At 48.9% G+C, this 27006-nt stretch overlaps 1 protein-coding gene across 14 annotated transcripts in view; it reads right to left on the minus strand.

Moving 5' to 3' along the window:
• Positions 1-27006, minus strand: part of Rbfox1 (RNA binding fox-1 homolog 1) — a 1026253-nt gene that overhangs the window by 295410 nt on the left and 703837 nt on the right. For 3 of the 14 annotated variants that reach the window (XM_070003527.1, XM_070003520.1, XM_070003530.1), the window contains exon 1: positions 7515-7812. The exons of 9 other annotated variants lie outside the window; for them this stretch is intronic. In XM_070003527.1, the coding sequence (XP_069859628.1) occupies positions 7515-7613 (99 nt within the window). In that variant the 5' untranslated portion in view covers positions 7614-7812. Of the gene's footprint in view, positions 1-7514; positions 7813-27006 lie in introns of those variants that run through there. 2 more of the 14 variants (XM_070003532.1, XM_070003525.1) reach the window with 2 other exon arrangements.

Consider the following 27006-nt stretch of genomic DNA (forward strand, 5'->3'; position numbering starts at 1 on the left):
TCCAGCCTCTCTCCAACCCCACTGTGAGGGTCTCTCTCTCTCCACGGCCCCGGGATGGTTTCACTCTCATTTCTTCCACAGGAATTCATCTCCTTACTCCTTTCCACTCCCCAAATTTCAACAGAGCCCCGGAGCACAGGAGAGATGGGCAGCCCAGTCACAGAGGGTAAAGCATGGCGCCCCTGACTCCATCCCGTTGCTGCAGGTGCGCCGCCCTGCGTCTCCCTCTAAGCCTTCTCCGTAGCCATGACTGCTGCTGGCTCTTGGCTTGGTTCTTCCGTCCCGCTACTAGCCACTGTTCTCTGCCACTCGGGTTAGGAGAGTCATCCTCTCCGAAACCATTCCATCCCAAGCCTTATCGCCCACCCTCTTCATTTCAAGGCCACACGATCCCCCGAGCAGGAAAAGTATCTCCTAGTCCCTTTCCTTTTTTGTGGCTGGAATATCTGATCCTTCACTGACAGCGACCTTCCCTAGCTTCTCCTGCCATAATGTGTACCTGCTCCAGAAACAACTTTCACCTACACAGAAGGGGAGATGGGTGAAGGAAAGACTTATCATCTACAGACACCTATGACATCTAGCATTCGTCCATGCACTGGCTTTCTTTACTGAACAACTACTATGTCAGACCCGAGGCATTGTGGGTAGAGTAAGAAAGAACATGCAAAGGCTTTGCCAGCTTGCTGCTTACAGTCGATCTGGTCAGCAAAACAAATAAGAGAAAAAGGACTGACAAGGGCTCAACGATGTCAGAACTGTGAATTCACCTTAGCCTAGAGGAACCAGTACTGGAGGGTCAAGGTGATGGTAAGAGGTTTTGTGTGTGTGTGTGTACACGCATGCACACGCCAGTTCTAGGGCCTGAACTCAAGGCCTGGGCATTATTCCTGAGCTTTTTTTTTTTTGCTCAAGGTTAATGCTCTCCACTTGAGCCACATCACCATTTCTGGTTTTACCAGTGGTTCACTGGAGATGAGAGTCTCACAGACTTTCCTGCCTGGGCTGGCTTTGAACCACAATCCTCAGATCTCAGCCTCCTGATCGCTGGGATTGCAGGTGTGAGCCACCAGCATTCAGCCAAGAAGGTCATCTTCCCCCTTTTTTTTTTTCCTCAGCCAGGGCCAAGGAATCAGGGTCGCCCTATGCTACACAGACAAGAAAGAGAAGTCAAATCCGCAGACTGTGGCCGCATTCTGAGCATACGGACCACATAGGTCCATTTTCCTGCGTCGGACCCGGGCACTGAGTGTTAGGATTCTTGGGAAAGCCATGTCTGCCCTCTTAACAGTCTCTCTCTGTGGGGAAAGCGCTGTTCATTTCTCCAGCTCATTTGTACTCAGTGTGGTGGGAAGGTGGGACCGGGGACCCTTCGGTGCTCTTGGGCCTGGGTGACACAGCCACTCTCCAGAGGGGCCAAGTTGTCACACTGTCATGTGATCCGGTGACAACCACAGGCCGGTGCTCAGCCCTGCTGAAGTTCTTTCAGCCCGCACTGGAGCTAGAAAACTTTTTTTTTTTTTTAATCGACCAATGTAACTTCCTTGGCTTTTCTCAATTCAATGAAGCAGAACCCTGGGACACCTCTCCCAGACCATTAAAAAAGAAAGAAAGAAAGAAGTCTCTGCAGATGAGGCCAGTAATACCCACACCTCCCAGGCCTCATCTGTGTCTGAGGAAGACACCTTCTGCACACTGCCAGCCCTGTAGGCACAGACCAACAAACCTGATTTTGTTTACAATGCTACAAAGACTCTTCTTTGCCTGACAAACTATACCATTCTCCCTCCCCCCACCAGCCAATATGAATAAACAAGCATTATGTTTTCTCTTGGGGCACGGAGCCTAGTTAAATGAATCAGAACCCCCTAAAGAAAAGAAAAAAAGATTGTCTACCCCTCAGTCCATCAGCTACTGGACAATTACTCAAGGGCCAGCTGTGAGGAAAACAGATGGTGCGTGTGAGCTAATGACATCGGCTTTCTGTGGTCGGGTAAAGGCAGAGCAGACAACCGCATGTTCTAACAGAGGCCGAGCCATGAAATGGCAGGCGGAGGAGCCGGATTGGCGCAAGCGCTTGGGTCTGTGGACGGACAGATGCTTCGCAAATGAGCATTGCTTTAAGTGCCACAGACGGATGCAGAAGTGAATCAGCTACCTCCCCAGGTTAACCCCCACCCCCCACCCATGCCTGCTTCTGGGGGGGGGGAGAGGAGGTAGCAGGGTGGGTGGGTGGGTAGGTTGGAGGGGGGGAGGGAGGGCACAGAATGAACCTACCAACACATGGGCCTCGTCAGCCCAACAATTCCTGCCCTCTCTCCTTCCATTAGGAAAAGATCAGAGAGACATGGGCGATGGCTTCATTAACCCATTTTCCGACTCGCGATCTCTCTTAAGAGAGCCAGCCCCCGGGAGCCTGGACGTGTGTTCAGGCTGGAGACACTGAAATTCCTTTACGCATTGCAGACGTGATGATCAGTCTATCCTAATTCTTTTCTGCGATATTGACACTATTGACTGGCCCCTCCCCCAACCCACAGCACTAGCTCATAAATCAACACAGGATTAAGCCAAGGAGAGACGCAGCCATAAAATGCCATTTGTCCCCCTCCTCCGCCCCCCCCCCCGTAAATTATCTCAGACTTGAGCCACACCAGGCAAAGAGACTGAAGCAGAAGGACTTAACTTTTCCACATACTCATAATCTGTCACCACCCACCCCACGTCCCCCCCAATGCATAACCATGGCTGGCATCTCCTCCCCCCGCCCCTCCCCTCCTCTCCTCCCAGCTCAGTGCCAGAAACCCATCTTTCTAGGTGATTCTATGTCAAGAACCACTTCCTAATTAAAGACAAGAAAGGGTTGATGTGCAGGCTTCAGCTCAATCGCTTTCGATCTGAAGATGTCTGTCCGGGGTGAGCAATGGCTTCATTTACCAGGAATTACCCTTTGTACAAACCACTTCACTATTTAAAACAAACCGCATGGATCATCATTAAGTGGGGAAAAAATGACCAATCTTCAGATATTGACAGTGGCATGCCCTAGTTTAAAAGCCCCTCCGTCTCTCCCTGCCCCCCCTTTAATGTGGATTTTAAAGTATTTGACTTGTTGTTAAATTTAGGCAGATGAATGGATTCTGAGCGAAGAGGGCTCGACAGACCTGAAGCGTTGTTGGAACAGAACAGGGAGACACTGAGGGATGTTGAGGAACAGGGAAAAGTAAGTTCATAAGCTCCCCGATGTTTCTTTGGGGAGACAGAACTCAGCGTCAAACAGCTCTGGCTGTTTCATTGGGAGTCAGGCGGCAAACCTCTGCCCATCCGGGCCTCGCTGTACCTAACCACAAGATGAGGGCTCCATGATTTGACTCTGGCCTCTTTGCAGAGGAAAGCTCTGGATTCTTGTGGGTTTGGTGTGTTTGAGCTTGAGTGTGAGTGTGGGTTTGTGAGTGTGGTTTCTACCATTCTGTATGAAAAAAACAAAATAGGCCTCATCAGTAGTACGTCCCCAAATGTGGGGGTCTGTATGCAGTTTTCCCTCTAAGCAAGAATGTTAATGTACAGATCCACCGCAGGGCTCTAGGAAGATGCCCTGCCGGGGAGAAGCAGGTTTGAAGTTGGGTCGTGGGGAGATGATTTCATCAAAGAAGCCATGGAAGAAAGCCAGCACAGCGCTTCAAGATAGATCCGAGGCTGAGGGAGCAACTTTCCCTGGACAGCAAGATGAACACCAGCTACTCCTAGGGCCCCTGGTCCCTCCCATCCGAAGTGGGGGACAGGGTACATGCGATGTATGATGGGTGTCTGGGTGCGCGTGTGTGGAAAAGCTTGTGATGACATCATCAGTCTTCATATCTGGTGCCATAGTCTACCTCATTTCAATGCCAGGAGTATCTCAGACAGACAGACAGACAGAGGGAGGGAGGGGAGGAGAGGAGAGGAGAGAGGGGAGAAAGAAAGATGGAGGGAGAAAGAAAGATGGAGGGACAGGGAAAGGAAGGCAGAGGGAAGGAGGGGAAGGAATGGGAAGGGAGAGGGAAGGGAGAGGGAGGGAGAGGAGAGAGAGAAGGAAAGGAAGGGAGGGGAAGATAGAGTATGGAAGAGAGGGAGAGAGAAAGAGGGCAAGAGAGAAAAGTACAAGAAATTAGAAGAGACTGCAACTGCAGGAAAACAGCTATCCAAAGAAAAAGCGCCTGGGAAGTATGAATAAATGAAACAGAATAAATCAAACAATATAAACACGCATATTGTCTTTGCCCTGAGCCGTCTGGGGCAGTGGCTTTCACTTGGTCATTCAGAGTAGGCTTGCATGTGAAGACATCTCAATTGATTTTTTTTTATAGAGTTGCCTGAAGAACAAATCTGGGGGACTTTCAGAAGAAAGATTAGCTGTTAATACTCAGGCAAAGAAAGCATATGATGAAGTGAATTTCCTTGAAGATTGGAAATATTCATGGATAAGAAACAGCCCTTCCACGAAGCTACGATCCACAAAAATACATGCCTGTGAAGAAATGTCAGCCTTCCTGCATTCAGAAAATGTTTAGTGCTCCAAAAGAAGGTAGTTGTGATAGGTGATTAGAATGAGAGTTTTAAAATATATCTCACACTAAATCACACATTTTTTTCCTAGCAAAGGTGCTACTGATTCATCCAAATACACACACACACACACACACACACACACACACACACACTAACTCCATGTTCATCAGACTAGACTACCATACTGTAATGGCTAAAAAGAAATAGCAAATAAAATTATAGTGCTCATACTGAGGCAGAAAAGGATGAGTCCATGTAGGTACTTTGTAAAGATTAATGTGAACGGTTTACACCATTTTAATCAACCAATGGCCTGGATATAGCTACATAAAAGCAGTTACAGGAAACTCGGACACAAACTATCAAGACGAGAAACCCAGAGAGAGAGCGAGAGTGAGAGCGTGAGTGCGAGTGAGAGAGCGAGCGAGCGAGCGAGAGAGAGAGAGAGAGAGAGAGAGAGAGAGAGAGAGAGAGAGAGAGAGAGAGAGAGAGAGAGGGAGAGGGAGAGGGAGAGAGAGAGAGGGAGAGAGAGCCCCAGAGACCAGTCTCCTCTTGTGAGGGTAGGTCCAGAGAAAGGGGAGGAATGAAGGCCAGAAAACTTGATACTAAATAAGACCAGCAGATGCCCGGCCACCCTGTACTCCAGGTATTTAGTATAGCTCAGCAAAATACACTTCCCTCTCCCCCCACCCTCTCTCGGACATAATTTCACAGATTCATATTATAACCATTTTCACTGAAAGCATTAAGTCATTTCAAGGGCAGGGTGCACACCAAAGCATATTGCACAACCCACCTTCCATCTATCTATCTTCCTACGGGAACTGGGATGTTCATTTAGGCACTTCTAAATATTGGTTATGGCTGCCAAAGCTTCCTTTGAGCCTCCTTTTCCAGAGCGTGTGCGTGTGCGTGCGTGCATGTGTGTGTGTGTGTCCGGCTACCTGATCCGAGGGTCTAGGGCTTGATCCTGTACAATCACCCTTTCTATTTCAAGATTTATCTCTCACTGAGTCACCACCCACCCACCTCTTCCCTAAGTTGTAACTAAATATCAAGCCAGATTAGCCCCTCAAACTCACAGATGAAATTTGGGGGGAGGGAAGAAAGCATACAAAGAAACTGAAAGATCACTGGGGTACCGATATTCTTTAACTTGGATGGTCACGCTGTTCCAATTAATAAATAGGAAGTGAATGAGGGATGGAAATGATCTGTTTCAATCCCTCCGAAGCTCAGCATCTGAAGGAATGCCTGCACTGTCTTTTCTGGTAGGGGAACGGATGTAACATCCATTTACCAACATTCAAGGCAAACGCTCAGAAATGGGAGGTGCAGACGAATCACGTAATACGTTATCAATAAGCTCCTGAGCAACGTTTTCCCGACAAGATTTCCTAAGTGAGAAATGCAAGGAAAGACATATTTGAAAAGATAAACCAATTTTGCTCTTCCCAAGTTACTTTTTTTTTAAGGGCTGTTCTCAAAAAGACTTACAAGAGAGGGGAAAAAAAAATAACGCGTTGGGAAATATTTTCTGGAGGCAACCAACTTGATAACAAATTACCCAAATGTTCCAAACAGAATCGTGACATTTTATGAAGACACATATTCCTGCCACACAGATTGGAACTGGAGTCTGTGGGGAAAGAGACCTTCCCCCCAACTCACAGCCCTTTCCCTCTTGCAAACAACTACACACACACACACACACACACACAGAGACACAGACACAGACACACACACAGACACACACACACACACACACACACACACACACACACACACGCTAAGAAACCATACCAGAAAGTGACTCAAGAAAAAAAAAAAAAAAGACAAAATGTGAATTACAATTGCCCAGAAACTTCACAGACCAAGATGAGGACCTAAGAATGACCAAAAATGGGGGGCCCTCCATCTGGCTAATATCCCTACCAGTTTGGGAACCACAGCTGCTGCCCAGTCATGAAGCTGGCCTGCCACCCCACAAGGCAGCCCCTAACTCTCTCCTATGCCCCCCCCCACCAACTCAGGCAGGGGGGGTGGGATTGGAGGAAGAAGAGAGCCAGAGGTCCCAGAGGAAGAAAACTCCTAGGGACAGACACTGGGGACCAGCAGTCAAGGATGCCTGGTAAAACCAGAAAAGGGGAGGGGGGGGAGGTGTTAGGGGATTAAAAAACAAACACTCCGGAGCCAACAAAGGCGGCATCTTCCAGTACACACCATCAAAGCCCTTGACTGGAGTTGAGACAAACAATCCCATCCCTTACAGACTGCATGCATGAATATATAGATAGATATATTAAGGAAACTTAAGGAAAATCTCTCTCTCTCACACACACACACACACACACATGCTTCGTTAAAAAAAAATCTAGAAGCACCTGCATGTTTCTGCCAAGACCCCCAAGTCTCATTTCCCACAGATTCTTGGATTCAAGACACTCTCAGATCAAATACGCTACCCCCTCTCCCCTTTCCCCCCTGCCCCCCCCCCCCCAAAAAAAGCCAGGCAGCTTTCCATTTCAAATTCCCCGGTAACGCAGGCTCAAAAAAATCATCCTTCAAAGTATTCAGACAGGTGTACTCCTGCCCACCCCCACCCGAGAGAGAGAGAGAGAGAGAGAGAGAGAGAGAGAGAGAGAGAGAGAGGGGGGGGGGTGGGGAGGGGCAGGGGAGGGGGAGAAGAGGGGGGAGAGAGAGAGAAGAAGAGAGAGGGGGAGGGTCGGGTCTGGGCTTGGCATCAGGTCTGCAGGGACAGGGGTTCCCATCCATCCTGCTGGCCCCAACACACGAGACCCCCCCCCAGCCCCCCTCCCCGGCTCCTACCCAGACTCTCCAAAAGACCCCGCAGCAGCACAGCGCACGGACCACCGACCACCCAGCACCCAGGACTGAGAGCCCCCCATACCCGGTATGGCCAAGCCGGTGGCAGGCAGCCTCCAGGAGAGCAGCCACGCGCTTACCTGATGCAAGTACATGAAAGTCAAGGCACAGGAAAGCTGGGGACACACGCCCACGTTGGGGAGCGCCACGCAGGTGGCCCCCGTCAGAGGATGCTGCATTCTGCCTCCGGCACCCACGGAACACGGGTGGGCACTGCTCGCATGCAAGCACCTTGCCCGTGTGTGCTCTCCGGCGCCGGCTCGCCCGCTCTCGCTCACCCGACGCGACCACGTTCTTCTCCTTTTAATTTGGGCTAATTATCTCTGAAGTCAAACACCGGTGGCTCTGTCTTTCTCTTTCCTCTCTCTCTCTCTCCTCTCTTTCTCTCTCTCCCTCCCTCCCTCCCTCCCCCCCACCGCGCCCCGGAGTCCCTCCTCCCTGGCTTGCCTTGCCTGCGGGTTTGCTAGATCCAAGCGTTTATCAGCCTCCAACTAAGCGACTTGCCGGGAGAGGCAGGAAACTAGTTGGTGCCTTCCCTTCCCTGCCCAGCTGCAGCGCTTTAGCTCCTTTCCCTGCCTGGTTGGGCCTGGGGTTTTGTTGTTGGGTTTTTTTCCTCTCTCTCTCTCCTTTATTTAAATCTCTCTTAAAGTGGAAGGTCTCCCCCCACCCCACCCCCGCCCCTGTGAAGGTGAATAAATGAGCAAAGGTTACTAGTGTGAAAGTAGCATGTACGCGAAGACTCTCCTGTAGAGGAGGGAATGCAGTGAGGCTAATGGGAAAGAGGAGAGGGAGAGAGAGAGAGAGAGAGAGAGAGAGAGAGAGGGAGAGAGAGAGAGAGAGAGAGAGAGAGAGAGAGAGAGAGAGAGAGAAAAGGGGGGGCTGAGGGAGACAGAGAAAGAGGGAGGGGGAGAGGAAAGGAGGAGGGAGGGCTGAGGAAGGGGAGGGAGAGGAGGAGGGAGGGAAGGAGAGGGAGATTTTGACTCACGGGAGGCTCACTCCTTGCTCTGGTGCTGCGTGCCTCTTCTGGTTGGTCACATGGGTCCAGCCATAGGACTGTGTGTTGTGTGGGGCGTTTGTTTGTGGTGGTTGTTTTCTAACCCCCCCTTGCCTTTGTTTTTTATTATTAATTTTTTTAAGCGACTCAACAAAATTCCGATCGCATCTGCTAGGGATGCGCGCGGGGCCGGGGGCGCGCGGGGGCCGCCCGTGGCCAGCATCCTTGAAAGCTGGACCAGGAATGCGGCTGCCCGCCTGCCCGTCCGCCCACCCGGGACCGGAGCCCCGAGATTTCCCCTGGACTCCGTGTGCAAGTAAACCAGGGAAAGGGATTTCCCCCTTTATCCGATGCTGGGGGAGGGGGCTTTCTGAGTACCCCCAGGGCCCCCTGGGAATACCCCCCCACCCCCTGCTGGCCCTGCTTTGGCTGGCCACCCCACTGGGGGGGGGAGAGAATGCACCCTGCCCACTGGCCAGCCGGCAAGCCAAGAAGCAGCAGCAGGAGCCCCAAGGCGGCCAGTTCACCAACAAGCCAGCTCTCTGGGCGCTGGGTGAATGCAAGGGGCGGGGGGGGGGGCTTCTCCCAGCCCCGAATTCCCGCTCTTCTCAAATGATCAATGCATCTGGTCCCGCAGCCCGCCAGCCAGAGGACTGTCAGCCGCAGCAGCAAGCAAATTGCAATGGTTTATTTATTTTATTTCCTCCCCCCACCCCACCACCAGCACCTCGCCTGGCCAGCCTTCTTTTGGCAAATTAACTGTGCTGCTAGACCAGGCGTGTCTCCCCTCCCCTTTATTTTATGAAGTCATAATTATTCATTAGTAAGATTTCGGGAATCTTTATTGCAATAAAACACGATGTGCGATCTGCACATCGAGAGAAAAATATGAAAATAGGAAGAGTCTTTTACTCTTTCTTCCCCACCAGAGAGGGTGAATTGTTTCCCCCTCCCCCCCCCCCAACAATTAAAATCCTCATCAGGAATAGTAGTAGCCCCCTTTAAAACACACAGACACAGACACAGACACACAGACACACACACACACACACACACACACACACACGTTTTGACCCACATGAGTGGATTTTCCTTGTTTTGTTTTCAGAGCAAGAGGTCAGCTTGTCTGAGCATCTTTTCGTTTATTTATTTGGTGCTCGTGATCCATGGAAGAAACCCTGTGAAGGGCCTCTCAGGATCCCACAGGGCAAAGCTACCCTGAGAGGAATTTTTATGTTTTGGGAAGGGAGGGGGGAGAAAAGTTAAGCTCTTTTATTCCACAGGATAGCTTTACATGAAACCAGCTGGCACCCTCAGAATGGCTGAGAGGGAAATTTAGGACAGGACCCAGGACTAGACAGGCTTCCAGGGCTATCTGCATTCATTCTCTCTCCAGGAGACACTCAGAGCAGATAAAGAGACCTGCCTTCCCTTCTCAGCTTGCTGGAGAGGTAACGCACTTGGTAGGCCCATCCAAAGGCTTTTAGGGGAAAAAAAAAAAGGGAACAAATGATTCCACAACTTCATTTTTGTTTGTTGTTGTTGACCTCCTTGATTTCAAAAGCCATCATCAACCAAAAAGACCTGAGCTTCCCAACCCAGACCTTTGTCCTTTATGATTTTCACCTTGCAAACACAGCTTTCCCCCAACACAGCTCTAGCCAATTTAATAGGGATTGAGGAGCAGGTTTAACTTGTCCGCTTTAACAGGATTGAAATTAGAAGACTAGTAGAGGCCAGTCTCTTCAGCTGCATTTGAGCAAGAGAGATGGCAAGGGTTCGTTTGGAAATTTCTCGCCTCTCCGATGTTTTAGGATTCACATTTATTACACTAGCTTTGATTTGCCCATAAATTGACTCTGTCTTTTCTTACTCCCTATCTTTGGCTTATTTTTGTTTTCATTCGCAATTCCCAAAGCCAAACAGAAAAACATTCTGGAGAATTAAAGACCAAAAAAAAATTTTTTTTTGCTTTGCATTTTTTCTTTTCCCTCGCTCAGTCTTTCCATGCCAGCCATTTGCTGTACCCAAACAGGCTTCACCAGCTTCCTTCATTGTTTTCCTTTCTCCTTGACACTTAGAAAAGACGGAAAATATCCCAAGAAAAGAGTGGAATGTTCTCCTCAGCTCATTTTCATAAGGAATGTGATAAATAATACATGGCATTTTAATAAGACCTTATCTAAGTGGTTTAATGAAAAATAAATACTTGATGCAAAGATCCAATAACTATTTCCCCTGTACTGAGCCCACACGGGGCTTTCCATCCTGGCTGGTTTCTACCACAGGTAAAAACTCTCCATGGTGACTGAATTCCTACAGACCCATTTTGTAATAATGACTCAGACTTTCCTTTGAACTTGGGAGCCAGGAACACTGGAAATCTATAAAGTACAGCAATAGAATCCAGCCCTCCTCCTGCCATGTCAACAACAACAACAAAATTCAGTACTCAGGACAAACCAAACCCACAGTGTCCTCCGCAAATGTGTGCAAACACACAAGTACACAGGAGGGATTTTTACCCCGGGGAACAACAGTACATGTTCATCAAGAACAGACCATTTCCGAGACTCCAAATGAAATCCGAGCCCTCGATTCACAACTACTCTCACCGTCTAAATGCCCAAACTTTGCCAGGCAGGCTTGCAGACAGTCTCTGAAGGTAACTGAATTTGAATTCTATTATCAACAAGCTACGGGGGGGGGGGGGGAGGGGAGGAGGGGGAAGGCCCATCAATGATACTTGGTCCAGGCTGTTTCTTCTATGTGACCTAATTGGGGTTGGGGGTGGGGGGTGGGGGGTGAGGGGAGAGGTAGGAAAACCCTCTTGTCTCTCTTTGCAAAGAATTCCACACACTCAATAACACTTGGTCTGTATGGATTGTGTTGCATTCAGAGGCTGCCCTGCTGGCTTCATTCAGTCACAAGGACTCTTAATTGAAAAACGAAACAGGTCCTGTAAGAGGCTGAAAAGTGGGCAAAAATAATGAAAGCGACCCATCAAAGGATAATGTCAGCATCAAGTGGAGCTCTATCAGGAGGCAACCACTGAACTTTTCATTTGACCCATACAATAGTATTTGTAACGTTTTCCTTTTCCCCACATTTGCTATTAACCCAAGAAATTGATATTTTTCCCCTCTTTCATGGTTGCTTTTTTTTAAAAAAAAAACAACCATAACTTTCTAAGAGTGTCAAAAGAACAAACATTTCACTGAGCCAGGAAAAAGAAGAAATGCAAAGAAAAGGATCTCTCTCCAATGCATTGGGACATTGGAGCAAGAAAGACTCTAGTCAGAGAGAAAGAAGGACCTACTGGCCAGTGGGAAGGTTAGGATCGCATGTGGGAGGATTTTAAATCTCACATCCAACAACCACAACCTTGTCTTTACCCTAATTAGAAAGTATTTCTAGAGAAGTCTGTTATTTATTATGTCTCTGGTTGACTGACTTGTTCAAACCTTTGAATGGTATTTTCAGAGCAGGGGTTGGGGGGGAGGTGGGGGTCAGGGAAGCCAGGTTGGGCAGACCCACTTTGAAAAACACTGCTGCAGCTTTAAGAAAGTCCCTGGAGTCTTTCCCCTTCGAACATGACCATCCAACCTCCCAGTTGTCCAGTAGAAGAATTCTGCAACTTGCCCATAATGCTGAAAAGTTGCAAAGATTCTCACCTCTATGCTCGTCACTGAATACAGTGGCTAAGGTATGGAAAACATGCAGAAAATTCTGAATTTCTGGCTCGAAAGATAGAGGCAGTAGGTATTTGGATTAAATAAAAGATCTTAGTTTGTTTGGCTTGTGGGTGGTTGCACTGGTACTGGGGTTTGAACTCGGGGCCTGGGAGCTGTCCTGTTTCCTTTTTTTTTGCACAAGGCTAGTGTTCTAGCACTTGAGCCACACACAGCTCCATTTCCGGCTTTCTGCTTGTTAAATGGAGATGAATGGCATGGACTTTTCCTGCCTGGGCTGGCTTTGAGCCGGGATCCTCAGATCTCAGCCTCCAACTGTAGCTAGCATTCCAGATGTGAGCCATGGGCAGTGGGCTAAAGGAAAGGATTTCTGGGACTCCTGCTGGAGATGCTGGGATTTGCTCTTGTGTTTTCTGTAGCTCTGTATATGTTACTCTGGTTCCTAGGTGATGGAAGGATCTTCTGGTCTCTCGGAGCTTCCTCTCCACACGGCAGCACTGCTCGCGTGAGGACGGAGCTTCCTCTTTCAGAGCAATGGGCAGCACCTACCCCAGACCAAAACCATGTGGACAATCGCTTTGCAGGCCAGGAGGCGGTAGGAGCTGGAGATTACAGACGCTCAAACTCTCCTAGGCTTTCTAGCCTCCGTGTGGGCTGTCAGTGAACACCGGACTAAAAATAAGCCACGCTTGCCAGAACAGAAATGCAAAAGCAGGCAACAGCCAACTCTTTTGCAAAACGACCTCGGTTGTTCGGATGACACGCTCAAAAGATCGACATCAGATTAATAAGTAAAATCCACCAATTAAAGAAACAAAATGCACCTAGGAGTGCATTGGGGCTTTAAAGAAGAGGGGCCTTTCCAACCCAGACAGTGGAGTCAGAATTGGTCAAGGCTTGACGTTTTGGTATTTATTATCGAAATTAAAAATGTCCATCCCTCTCTTGGTAACTGCTGGACACAGCTGGACGCAGCTGTCCAGCTCTAGAATTGGAGAGGAGCACAGCTCTCTGCCAGGAACATTCTCTTCATGATTGCTTGCAGGAGCAAGAAGTCAGAGCAATGGGGGAAAAACAGTCACAAAATGACACTTCTGCATTAAGAAGTTTGCACTAAGAAGAATCAGGGTTACTTGTGTGTGTTTCCCCTTTAGAAACCACTTAAGAAAGACCTCTAAGAAGTTTCAACCTATATAATGAAATATCACCTGTGCAAAGGCTACCAAACTAAGCCGCAGCAAAGTCCACAATGGCTTTACTTGTATATCCGTGCATAGAGAGTTACATACATGCAGGCCCAGATGCCCTCAGACAAATGCATGCACGCACATGCGCGTGCACGTGCACACACACACACACACACACACACACACACACACACCCCTTTGTGAAATGTACAGAAAAGGGAGCTGGAGGGATTTGGTTCAAACTGGCAAAGATTTCTGCATTCAGAGAGAGAGCTGGAGATGTTCAATTCCTGCTCTAGGTAGATTCATATTGTTGGAGATCTCACCACAGAGATGTGTGCATCCCCTTTAAAGTACAACGACGAAACAATTGTATCCTTATTATTGCAATTACAACTATTGTGAACCATCATTGTTGTTGTTGTTATTGCTATTATTAAAGGTATCCCTAGGGAATCTTTTTCTTCCTGCCAACCGGGGTGAATTTTCCTAGCTAGTATATGAAACTGACAAAACTCACACTGGAGCTGCAGGGGTCTAGATATTTAATGGATACAGAAGAGGGAATCCGGCTTTGCCAGGCCCTGCCAAGCCTCTGGGCTGGCTCCTGAGTGCTAGAATCAAAAAGGGCAGTGACGCAGCTCCAGGTTTCTATTCTTAGGGGTACGGCTTTCTAATGATCTGTTCCGAAAGGAACAAGAAAGCACGTGAATCCTCACCCACCACGTCTGCAGGTGTCCCAGGCTCCAGAAAAACAGATGTCCAGGCGAGAAACGCTGCAGGTGCTTTTGTAGAAAGAAGGGCCGCAAATGATGTGCACAGTCCAGGTGTGTCTGACTCTTAGTTCCCTCCCCAACTCAGATGGAGGAGAGGGTGGCTTGGCACCTGGCCTCATACAGAAACCAGGAAGTTAAGAGAGCTTGAATTTGTGTCTTTTGTTCCTCCATGCCCAGGCCAAACTCCCTCCCCCCCCCCTCCCTGCTGGCGCAGTGTGAAGGAAGCGGGTGGGGGGGGGGTTGGGCCGTGGGGAGAAGTGTGGGGGCGGGGAGAGCAGGCCCTGATCTCTCTTTCCTCTTGGATTGCACCAGCTCACACCTGCAGTTGCAGTATGGCCACCGAATCTAGGACCACAGATGGGAGCTTGGAGCCCTGAGCCCCGAGCTACCTCCACTCCTGAGTGCTGGGGGATGTGAGTCTGGTTCTCCACATCAAACCACACCAGTGCCCGTTTTGAGGGTGAGCAGAAGCGGTGGACAAGGGAAGGGACGCAGGGGCTCTTCCCAGGGGACTCCTTGCTCCCGCATTTCTAGCCAGTGCAGCAAAGGGAAGCCCATGATCCTTTGCTTTTAAACATGGCCACACGGCCCACATCTGTGGCCAGGGGCAGGACACAGAAACCCATGATTGCAAAAGTAGCGGTTTTTCTCCTAATAGAAGGGATCCAAGTCTACAGGGACACCCCAAGGGGGCTTGAATCCAAAGTTTGATGACATCAAATGACAATGAATCGTAGACTTCCGTCCTCCTCTTTAATTTTAAGGACTATTGCAATAAAAGTATTTCTTTTAACAAAAGGTGATGGGATTGCACAAAATTAGTAACTTTCACATCTATGAACAAGTTAGGACACACACACACACACACACACACACACACACACACCATCTGCTGTCTTCCTCATTTCAGGAAGGAAAGGGCAATTTTTTTAACACCCCAAAGGAAAAAAAAAATTAGAAGGACATACTCAAAATAAAGGACAGCCTTTCAAATTGATTAAATTTAGGCCTATTAAAATTTTCACTAAATTGCCCTTAATTTTCTCATTTAGCTACAATCTGTCGGAAATGTCATTACAGAATCAGCTGAGTCTGTGGACCGGCATTTGGAAGCCACCAGGATAATGAATGCAAAGTGTGTCTTAGGTCAAAGAATCAAGAGCAGGAGGTGAGAGGTGTGAGGTGCATGCTGGGACACAGGAAGCCCTCCATTCCCCGCCCCCCATCACCCACCCCTGCATGCTCACTGCAGCCCCAATCCCAGCCGCACCCTCCCCCAGCCCCAGCTCCTTCAACCAAGGAGTGCCCCCACCGCTGTCTGTTGGCCACTAAGGTCTTTAAAGCTCAGCTCTAGGGTCCGGTTGAGGAAATGCAAATCTGAAGACGCTGAGAGTCTCACCCTACCCCAGTCAGAATGGCCTTGGTGAAGACAAGGAAAACAGCAAAGGCTATCGAGGATATAGGGGAGAATGAGAACCCTCATCCACTGTTGGTGGCCAGGTAAGCTGGTGCCAGTATGGAGGTCCCTCGAGAAACTGAAAGTAGACCTGCCTGGTGATCCTGCCAAACCACTCTTGGGTATAGATCCAAAGGAGAGCAGATTCTTGCGCAAGCCAGAGACCTACACACGCTATGTGTAGAAGCACCGCTCCCAACAGCCAAGCTGGTGTCTGCTGATGTGCTCGTCTGTAGATGAATTGATGAAGAAAATGAGGCATGTATGCACAGTTATTCGGTGGCAAGCGGGGCGATGTCATTTGCTGGGGAAAATTAGGCTGGAACTAGAGATCGCCATGTTAAGGAAAACATGACAATTTCAGACAACTACCATCTGGGTTTCTTTTACCTTATATGAAGAATCTAATTTTTTTAAAAAAGAGAGTGTGAAATTAGAGGGAGCATCATTTGAAAAGAGGAAGGGAGAAGTGGGAAGGGGACAGGGAACAAGAGTGGGTCCTGGGATGAGTGTGGTTAAAGTACATGATTGACCTGGATGAAAATGTCATGGGGAAATCCACAAAAGGACACAAAACCCCACGGCTCCATCCCTTGAATGTGGAATGATGACACCATTGCTTCCTTAATTATGTTGTGAAAAAGATAAGAGAAAGGAATACATTTAAATCCTAAGGTGGAGCCTCCCATCTACCAGCCTTCCAGTCCACGGTTGCAACTCTTACCAGAATTATTTGTACTTTATCTTATTTTTTCCATCCCTGACCCGTTAGTGAAATAGATATTTCTCTATGCAGATAGAATGAAAGAGAGAAAGAAAGAAAGAAAGAAAGAAAGAAAGAAAGAAAGAAAGAAAGAAAGAAAGAAAGAAAGAAAGAGAAACTCATGTATAGTGAAGTGAAGGAATTTATAGAACTCTCAATGTACTTGCTTACGGAAATGTTTTAAAATCACTTGACATAAGATAGAAATATATACAAACCACCTTTCTGCCCTGGTCTGCTTGTTTCTTGTTCTTTTTTTTCCTTTTTCATTCATTCTTTCTTTTTTTGTGTTTTGCTTTTTGCTTTTGAAGATAGAATTATAGGCAGGCATGAACCACTGGCGCCTAGCTTGAATTTATTGTTAATTAATATCAGTTAGTTAGTTGTGGGGGGAGGGGAGGCATTCATTTCTGACATGTCCATAGATTCATACAATGTCTTTGATGAAACTCACCTCCTCCATCCCTCTCCTCATCCTTCTCTAGTTTGCCAACCTCAACAAGCTTTATTGAGAAAATAGCCTTTTTCCTTTGGAACTGGTGTGTGTGTGTGTGTGTGTGTGTGTGTGTGTGTGTGTGTGTGTGTGTGAGAGAGAGAGAGAGAGAGAGAGAGAGAGAGAGAGAGAGAGAGAGAGAGAGAGAGAGAGAGAGAGAGAGAGAGAGAGAGAGAGAGAGAGAGACCTTTCCATCACCAGCTATAACCTGCCAGGCCTATTCCAAAATCATCATTATCATCATCACCACCTTTTCCATCAACATTGTTTATAACACCTACACCCGGCAGGCAGGCAGCTTTCTGAAACAGGACTCTGTGCCAAGTTGCCGGCAGAATTTCTCCTTCCAGAAATCCGTCATTGACCCTGGCCACCCACTTTGAGAGTACAACCTTGTTTTAGCTTTCTAATTCTTTCCTGTGTCACAGGAGGAGAAGGCACCAACCCATCCATCCAGATCCCGCCCGACACTTTCCTAAAGAGAAACAGACTTCGCCTCCTTGCCTCTTCGGTCCACACCTTGCCTCGTAGCCCCTCTTGCAAAAACAGCAAGGTACCCAGACACAGAGTTGTGTTGGAACAGCCAACTACCAGCGGGCAGGAAAGGCCTGATGCGGATCACTCACCAAATTGGAAAATTAAAATAAAGAGTACTCAAGGCAGGCAAATGACTTTGTTTCCCCACCCGGGGAGGAGGGGGAAGGTTTGCCTAGGACAATAGGTTCCGGGGGTGCTGTGGAGCAGGGGTTGGTGCCGGAGGGGACAGGGGTGGCTCCCACGGCACAGGACAGAATGTGAGCGCGTGGGAAGCGGGTTGGAGGCGGCGGCGGAGACAAAAACGGCTCCGTGGTGATTTCACCTAATGAACACGTGGGCCCGGGAAGGTCTACTTTGGGAAGCCTCCACACCCCACCCACCCGCCGTGTTGAGACTTTCTGGATGGAACCCTAGAGAACATGAGACGCGGGAGACCAGTCTGCAGAGGACGCTTCACAGCCACACAAAGATGGCTGCGTGTGGGGGGGTGTTTCCTTCGATTGCCCCCCCGAAACCCCCGAAATACGGAGCAATAACTCTATATCTATGCAACTGGAGAATCCACAAACACCTCTGAGCTCTCAGGCTTGAATGCGTCCATGTTGACACTGACCTTTTGGACCTCCAACATCCAGGGAAGAGACAGGGGCCAGGGAGTCTCCGTCCTTGGCTTACGGGGACACCTTGAAAGCCTGGTGACGTTTGGCGTGGCACGGGGGTGGGGGGAAACACCTGTGAACCTCTACTGAACTGAGAAGGTTACACGGCCAGTCCTTCAGAACTGCCAACTCCACTTTCCCAGGTCTCCCTAGCTGCATTCTAGAGACTTCCAAGTTTTAGTCCTTCAGGTGGAATAAGGCACTAGGTACATGTGCCCCTCCACGTTCAGGAAGATGACAGGAACAGGGTTCTGGAAGGATCTGGATGTGCCTCGTGTGTGTGTGTGTGTGTGTGTGTGTGTGTGTGTGTGTGTGTGTGTGTGTGTGTGTGTGTGTGTGTGTGTGTGTGATTAGGCGAAGGATCTGGATGTGCCTCGTGTGTGTGTGTGTGTGTGTGTGTGTGTGTGTGTGTGTGTGTGATTAGGCTATTTTTTCCCCCATCACTGACTTTTGCTGCTAACTGCCGAGTCAAGACTTTGCCCAGCACTTCCCTTTGACCCGGCTCACCCACGGCTACTCACAAGCATGCTCACAGTATCTCATGTCCTTCAAGGTGATTGGCTGTTTACTCTTTGCACCAAGACCCAATCTCCTCTCTCCAGAAGATGGTGTATGTCGCCTTCCCCAGGTAAGAATTGAGATTCTCTCAGCACAGAGGAAAACCATGCAGCCCCACCCTCCCCCCCATTAGACCCTTCTACCGTGCAGAGTTTGAGTGCATGCCACACATCTGCCCTTGTAGGCCACTGCTTTGTGCTTTGTTGGGCCTCCTATTTCCTGGGCCCCATCAGACATCATGTTCTTACAATCTAGTCCACACACACAGACACAGACACTCACACATACACTCACACTCTCACACACACTCCTCTCCTTACATCTCAGGAATAACCATGAACTTCACACCAGGTCCTGTGTGGTCTCCACACTGAGGTCTTATCCTCTCTGCTACTCCCAGGGTTCCTCCAAGTCAGCCCTTTGCCCCTTGCTCCTCTCCCTGTGAAGGAGAGCTCCTCCCTCTTACTTAACTTGGAACTCAAGCCTGGCAACCTCAACCCCGGCCCGCCATGCCTCCCCCTGCTGAACCGATCATTTGTAACTCCCCAACCTCCCAACCACAAAGCCCTCTTGCTGTTTCCACTGCCACTGTCCTGGTATGCTGCGTTCTTCTCTTTGCCATACATTTCATTCTTAGAGCTAAACTTCCCTAATTGCTTCTCTCTCTCTCTCTCTCCCTCTCTCTGCTTTTACTCCTTCTACCACACCGTTTCCATTGGCTCCACAGAGGGTTTGTAGATGATACATAAAATCAAGGGTGAGGATCCTCTGGTTCAAGGCCACCCCCTACCAGTTAGGGCTGGCCTATCAGTTGCTTGAGCACGAAGTTACCTTTCTTGCCTCTTCCTCCACTGCCCCCAGAGGCCCACACCTCCAGCCTCACGTTGTCATCATGGACGCCCAGCGAGTCATAAACCATCTCCAGATCTAGGATGACCGCCTGCTGGAACAGCTTCAATAACACGACTGTGCGGATCCCAGCTGGCCCGGGGATGCGTGAGATAACGAATCACCGAGGAACACGTGTGTGTCTGTACACTTGGCCAGGTCAAGGGAGAGATGTGGTGGATCCCGCCATCCACGCGTTTCTGTCTGTTCTTCGCCGGGGGCCGCGTTGGGTGCACGCTGATAATGCGGCGGTGGGTGAGGACGCCCGAGCCTCAGGAGGGCTGGGAAGGCATCCTGCTTACAAAAGGCACCGCCAGGGCTGTTTTGCTGTTTTCTCTCTCCTGCCCCTTCATGCAGCTTTACACAGCGTGTGCACCTTCTCCGTGTGCACCTCCCCTCCCCCTGCCCTTCCCCCCCACACCACCTTCCCGTGTTATTGGTGCATTTCTGTCATCCGAGGACTACCCTTGGCCGTTTTTGTTATGTATCAGTTGAAGGCATGGCACATCTTGAACATTCTATGATACATCAATGGAGTCCCTTTATTGGCTCTATCTTAAATGCTTTCCCTCTAGCAAGCAGAGGACAGAGGTGCCCAGAGAAATACAACGTCCACAGACGGGAGGCAGAGATTGCGTTCTAGATGAGCCCGATGTTTTGAGGTCATCGAGTGAAAACAAGGCCTTTGTACGATTCTAGATTCGTGGGGGAGCTGGCGTTTCTCCTGCCATCATTCCACAAATTAAAAAAATAACTAAGAGTGCATTCTATCATGAGGGTCATTGAACACAATGTCACTTATCCAGGCTCTCCATTTTATCCAAGTGGCCCCGTTCTCACACTGACTGGCTTTATCCTAAGCATCTCGTATTGGGATTTGTGAAATTCATCTCCAGTGATGCTCCCTGTCTCCTCTTCCACGCATGGGGCTCCGCAAGGGCTTGAGGTTGAAGGAGTGTATTCTGTATCTGAGGATCGCTCTGTCGCCGGGTGTGGTGCTGGAGGCGCAGCTCCCATGAAGAAAATAGTAACAACTGAAAGCGCGTGGTGTGGAGCGACAGCAGCTGCTTCACCTCGTCCCTTCATCCGTTAGCCTCTCCGGATCAGCAGCGGAGCCATGATAAACAGGCCTGGGGAAGACGCTCTTGTAGGGCTGAGTCTTCTGTGGTCACTATCAGATGATCGTGATCACGATGATGATGGTGGTGGTGGTAGTGAGGATGATGATGGTGGTGATGGTTATGATGGTGGTGGTGATGGTGGTTGCCAGTGGTAAGGCCTCCGCCGCGGCCGTGACAGCCGGTAACGTGACCTGACTATTCTTCATTATAAACCCCAGGGTAAAGTGCTGTCAGCAGGCCTCTGTGAAGGAAGAGGGCCCTGTCATCCTGGCTTAGGAAGGAAGGAAGCCATCTTTCCCATCTTTCTGGGGAAGGTCCCGTTGCTCCTTGGCCGTGCCGCCGTTTCTCCCTTTAGCCTTGGTATTTTCAGTCCAGAGAGTAGGTGGATTTCTGTCTCCACCCTGGGTCCCCTGCTCCGCTCCTCCTTGGGGGTACCGCACATAGCTCTCTCCGGGAGCCTCTCTCTGCACGGGGCAGGGGCTGACCCCGCATCCTTGGTGGGGGGGGGAGGCTCTGGGGCTATTCATATTTCATGATCTCGTTAGTGCTTAGGCCCAGCCTCAGGGAGCTGATAATTCCTTTGCTGTCACACCAATCCTTGATGGGCTGCGCACCCCCCCTCCCCGTTTTCCCCCCCAGCAAAGCCATCCCAACCTAATTTCGGCTGCGGAGTCAACGCCCCACACCAAGATACACATGGTTCTAGAAAATGTCACTTACAAAAGAAATTTAGCAAAGCCAAGAATTGCTTGGCGTTGAGGGAGCACTGATGGGGGGGGGGAGGGAGGGAGGGACTGTGTGCCAGTGTTGTGCGTTCATTTCTCCCAGCACAGTGACGACCGTTACAGACGCAAGAAGAAGACCGAGAGTGGGAGAAAGTAGCAGCTTATTTAAATCCCTACCTCCGCGCCCATGTCTCCGAGGTCAGCGTGAATTCCCTACCTCACACCTTTCTACTTTCCTGCCTAGCAAATTCCGGGAACATGCATTTTAACGGAGAATGTCTAACAGGGGGATGAATTCTCCAAGGGTGGGTTCCTTACCCCAGCAATTAGATTAGATAACAAGATGTCAGTCTGCACACTCATCCGCTCACCTCGGGCTCTCCTGGCTTCACGGAAACCTGGGCCAAGGAAGAAAGGGAAGAGAGCAGAGGGAGACCCAGGGCACCGTGTTCTCCTTCTCATCCACGCACTAGGAAGAAGCGGATCTCAGCCGGGAAACATACACAGGATGGGCTCCGATTTCTCAGCGTGCACATCCGATCACACAAGTCACTAAGTCCTCAAACATTCCCCATTCCCCACGGGTTCTATTCCCCCTGCCTGGCCTCAGTGACAAATAAAGAAGCATAGCGATACAAGTACAAATATTGTATATAAAGATGAGCCGGAAGCAACTGAGCTAACTGACGTCAGGCTCAGAGAGACACACAGCACGTGTTCCCTTGGTATGTGGAAGTTAGGCTTAAATGATAAACATCTATAAAAATATACACCGGGTCCTAGGCCGGGATGCACACACAAATTAATGTATGGGACGCAGGGGAGGATGCTGAGGGTGTCATTGTAGTTGAACAAAATAAATATTAGAGGGCTGGGAAGGTGGCTCAGTGGTAGAATGCTTGGCTAGCACTCATGAAGCCCTGGGATCGATTCCTCAGTACCACATAGGCAGAAAAGGCCAGAAGTGGCACTGTGGCTCAAGTGGTAGAGTGCTAGTCTTGAGCAAAAAGAAGCTCAGGGACAGTGACCAGGCCTTGAGTTCAAGCCCCAAGAACAGCAACAAAGAAAAAGACAAAATGAACACTAGGGAGCAGGAACACAGGAGGGGGGGGGTAAAGGGAGGCGGAGCAGACCAGCAGAGCAGGGGAAGGGTGAGCGAACACAGTCACGATACTCAATGTCACTGGTGAACACGGAGCCAGGTGGCTTTAGGGGGATGACCAAGGTTGGGACAGCTGGAGGGAGAAGGATAGGAGGGGGGCGTGGATCGAGGAGCATGGTGCTTTTTAACTGACGTTGAAAGGACACTCCTTTGTACAACTACTTAAAAACAGTATTTTAAAAGAAGGGGAAAAGATTATTGAAGGGGGGGAATGAAAGCATGGGAAACAGACGTATTCACGCATAAAGATGACTCGTTTGATAATGTCGCCGTGTTAACTATTTGGAAGTGGCGTGCTCTTTTCAGAAGGTAGAGAGACGAACAGAAGACAGGTGCGTTTGGTTGAAGTACGCCGTAGGCATCGACGGAAATATGGCAAGGTAGCTCCTTTGTGTAATTACTTTGTGCTAACAAAATAAAATACAAGAGATAAAGAGTTCTCATTTAAAAAAAATAGAGTAAATAACACACACATACACATACACATACACAGACACAGACACACACACACACACACACACACACACACACACACACACACACACACACACACACACAGGCTCTTGTGAATTCTTGAACTCCAGCTCTCGGTACTTATTCTGGAAACTTCCGGAAGTGAGGAAGGAGGTGGCTGGGAGCCTGTCCTGGAATATTACAGTGGGTCCCTTCCCCTCTCCCTCTGTTTCCTGCCTGGCCTGGGATGGGCAGCTTGCTCTAAAAGCAGAATGAACAGAGCCAAGGATTGCAGCCTGAAATCTCTAACCCACACGCCTGAAGAAGCCCTTTCCACTCTGTTTTCTTAGGTATTCCGATAACCCTTCTACATTAAGATCCATCTGTGTTGACCGTGTGTGCATGTCTCCCTAATCTATACACACACCCATCCAGCAAAAGCTTGGGGTCAGTGCCCAAATGTTAACGGTGGTGCTGCCATCGAAGGTGACCTTTATCCTTTTAATTTTCATCATTGGTTTGCCTTAACCAACCTTTGTATCAGGGACACGGGGACATGTTTTTAATAGGGGGAAAATAAAGGAATTGTTCTTTTCTTCTTTCTTTAAAACATAAGTGGCCCAAGTTTCAGCGTGAAGACCCTTCCTTTGCCCACCACATCCCAGGGTAGAGCCTTGCATCCACCTGGATCTCTCACCACCCCAGGCCCTGCAGATAAAATCGGATTGTGACTCTAGAAAGAGACAGAGAACTTCTGGCACGGCTCCCCGAACACCGAACATTGCTCCCCTCCACACCGCTCCTCTCTCCACGCAAGCCTAATTATAGTCACCAAAGAAATTTCTGGTCTCTCCAGGTCGTGGGTGACAGCTCATCATCCTGATAGCATTTTTGTTTTATTTTGTTTTGGATTGGGGAAAAAAAAACCCTCATCTCTATTTTTGTTACAAGAACGGCTTGTCTTTACCAGCTCCTTGTACGTAGATCAAGACATCACGTCGATCTGTACTTTTCCCAGGCAAGAAAGAACAACTTTCTCTCTCCATGGGGTACTGTGCTGTCTCCACACGCTTTGCACTCTGAGGTGGGTGAAACCTATTCCCCAGCACACACCTTTTCACACCCAAAATACTCCTTTCACTTGGAGTGTGAGTTCACACTCAACAGAGAAAATGCCCCTCTCACCCGTAACTACAACTGGATCCATTTATCTTAAGCAAGGTCTTCAAGTATGGAACCCCAAACCCCTACTCCATGGCCTTTGCAAATATTCATGACACAGACCTGTCTTTAAGGGGGTTCAGACTCTTGGAAGCCCTGACATGTGTGGGGTTATGAGATGGCATGTCTCCTGTCCGCCAGCCAACACATCATCCAAACATGGCGACTGTGCTAAAACAATGATCCATCCACTAAGAGCAGAGTTTACTACCTGTTAGCTATTCTGAAAATTATTTATGTACGTGATTGTTTTTAATCCCTGTATCAGTGTTCTTATTTGTGTATTCCCCTCATCCCTTCCTCACACAATTTATCCATAAATATTTATCGAGGGGTGAATTACGTCCTAAGGATTGTTTGGTGTTCCCAATACATGAGTGCTTAAACGCACCGACAATAACATACACAGACAACTCGGTCTACTCCCTTGAGCGGGAAGTTCCTTTCCATGGAACCTAACATCTACTCACAGAGACGGACTTCACAAACACCAATCCAGCTTCGCACAGCACCGAAGCCAAGCATTTTCACTCTCCACATTTATTCCTGAGAAATGCAAACTCAAACTGAACACCAAAAAATTAAAATTAAAATAAACAAAAAAAAAACCAAAATGTGTGCATGAAGGCTCATGCTAATTTGATCCGCCAGTGAAAAGAAGAATCCTTCCAGGTGTCTTTCGACAGGTGACTAATTAAATAAAGGATGGCATAATACCCCGAGCACGGAATACTAGTCCTCAAATGAACAGACTACAGACGCTCACAAGGACGCAGACCGGTCTCCAGAAAATTAGGCAGAGCTAAAACCTAAAACAAAAAACCAAAAAACCCCAGCAAACCCTCAAAGGTGAGGTACTAGATGGTTTTATTTTTTAAAAGTTTTTGTTCATTTAGGTATTTGGGCTTGCGAACTTTTTTTTGTCCTCACATTTCAAAAATTTGGCATCAGATTTCTCGCAGAAATCTGTGAGTTAGATTTCCTTTTGACATGCCTCTGTGCTCATACACTGCGCCTTGATCAGACTTACCCTGCATTCCTCTCCTCATCCCCCCCCCCCACCAATCTCATCCAGCTTCTTTGCTCTATTTTCACACATGCACATGAAGTATTGCAACCATACTTACTCTATCTCTCTGCTTGCCCTCTCCCCTCTCACTAACACCCCCTCCCCAGAGGGTGTGTGTGTGTGTGTGTGTGTGTGTGTGTGTGTGTGTGTGTGTGTGTGTGTGTGTGTGTGTGTGTGTGTGTGTGTGTGTGTGTGTGTGATGTGCTGGTTGTTTAAGGGTTTCACAGTGATATTCACATGGTGCACGTATACTTCACATGGGCACGTACAATACTACAATGAGGTTGGCCCCTTCTTCTGTCCCCGAGTATCCAACAACTTCCAGTGAGAGTTTCCTTCACAGATCCAATGTATTCAGTACTGTTCACCCCCCAATATCCTCTACAACCCCCCCAAACCAGCCCAACGGTCCAACAATAACAAACACACTATGGGTACGTGCATGTGTGTGACCTGTGTGTCTATGCACGTGCCCCTCTTGTAGGTCCAGCACCCACGTACGAAAGAAAACACGTGACCTCCGTCCTTCGGAAGCTGGGTTGCTTCGGTTTCACGTGGCGGCTCTGTTTTGTTTTTGTTTCTAAGTTCCCAGGGCTTTCAGGACGTCGAGGATACAGGTGTGACCAAGCTAGAGGAGGTAGGGCAGGGCGGGGTGGCTGTGGTGTGTGGCGGTTGTGGGAGGACAAGAGAAGAAAAAAATCAGGAGTAGAACTTTGTGTCTACACAATGAGGGGTGCACACAAACAGATACACACATGCTGTCACTGAGCAGAAGTAAACATAACACACACACACCATCATCACCACCATCGTCACCCTCCTCCTCCTCCTCATCCTCCTCACTATCAATATCCAGGGTATCATACCATGCTACCAATCCTGCCAGCATCATCACCCCTGGGGAGAAGGTCGCCGCTCCGTGTTATCTGTGACACGTGCCTGGCGCTTCTACGGTGATCTCGACAGAAAACTTCAGGGAAACCTAGAATTGGTTAACTTTCGACGGCTGGTTGTGGCAAATGGAATGGAAGGAAGGAACAGGCTGTGAAGAGCAACCAGCGAGCTATAGATAGCGCAGAGACGGATTTAGACCGAGGGAGAGGTGGTGTTTCGAGTTAAGGACGAGGAGCTGAGGAGAAACGTGGGTGGGAAGATGTTCCAGGAAAGCCAAGGGTGTGTGTGGGGGGGGGAATGGAGCAGAGGGTGAGTCGCACGAGGCCCTGGAAGGGGGCGTTGGCCCCAGCAGGGCTGGGTGAAGAATAACGGCCCACCCCCATCGCAGGATCCCACTATCAATCTCTGACTCTGAGTGCAACACCAGAAACTCACCACTAAGCCCCCTGCTTCTTTCAAAACACCTTTATAATGGGAACTATGTCCATGCTGTCTAATCTAGAAACACACCCCGCTTAGGAATTTACCACGGCGAACACGATGCACATTATCCACAGAAATATCCGTAGGTGAATACTTGTGGCAAATGTTTCATGATCAGCACAAAGCTAGAAAGAACCCAGCGGCACTTCAACCACAGAGTATCTCAACAGTGAGATGTTGGGAGCACCACACAGGAGGGAAAGGGGGGGGGTGGGAGAGAGAGAGAGAGAGAGAGAGAGAGAGAGAGAGAGAGAGAGAGAGAGAGAGAGAGAAAGAGAGAGAGAGCTGACACACAAGAGAATCTCAGATCCACTTTACTGAGAGACAGAACTTGAGACTCGTAGGATCGCTACTTAGGAGTTTACGTGTGACATTCTAGAAAAGGCCAAACTCTTCAGACAGAAACCCGGTTGGTGATCCCAGGAGCTCTCGATCAAGCTG

Source organism: Dipodomys merriami, unplaced genomic scaffold, assembly GCF_024711535.1.
Source record: "Dipodomys merriami isolate MVZ:Mamm:240054 unplaced genomic scaffold, mDipMer1.0.p SCAF_60, whole genome shotgun sequence".
NCBI lineage: Eukaryota > Metazoa > Chordata > Mammalia > Rodentia > Heteromyidae > Dipodomys > Dipodomys merriami.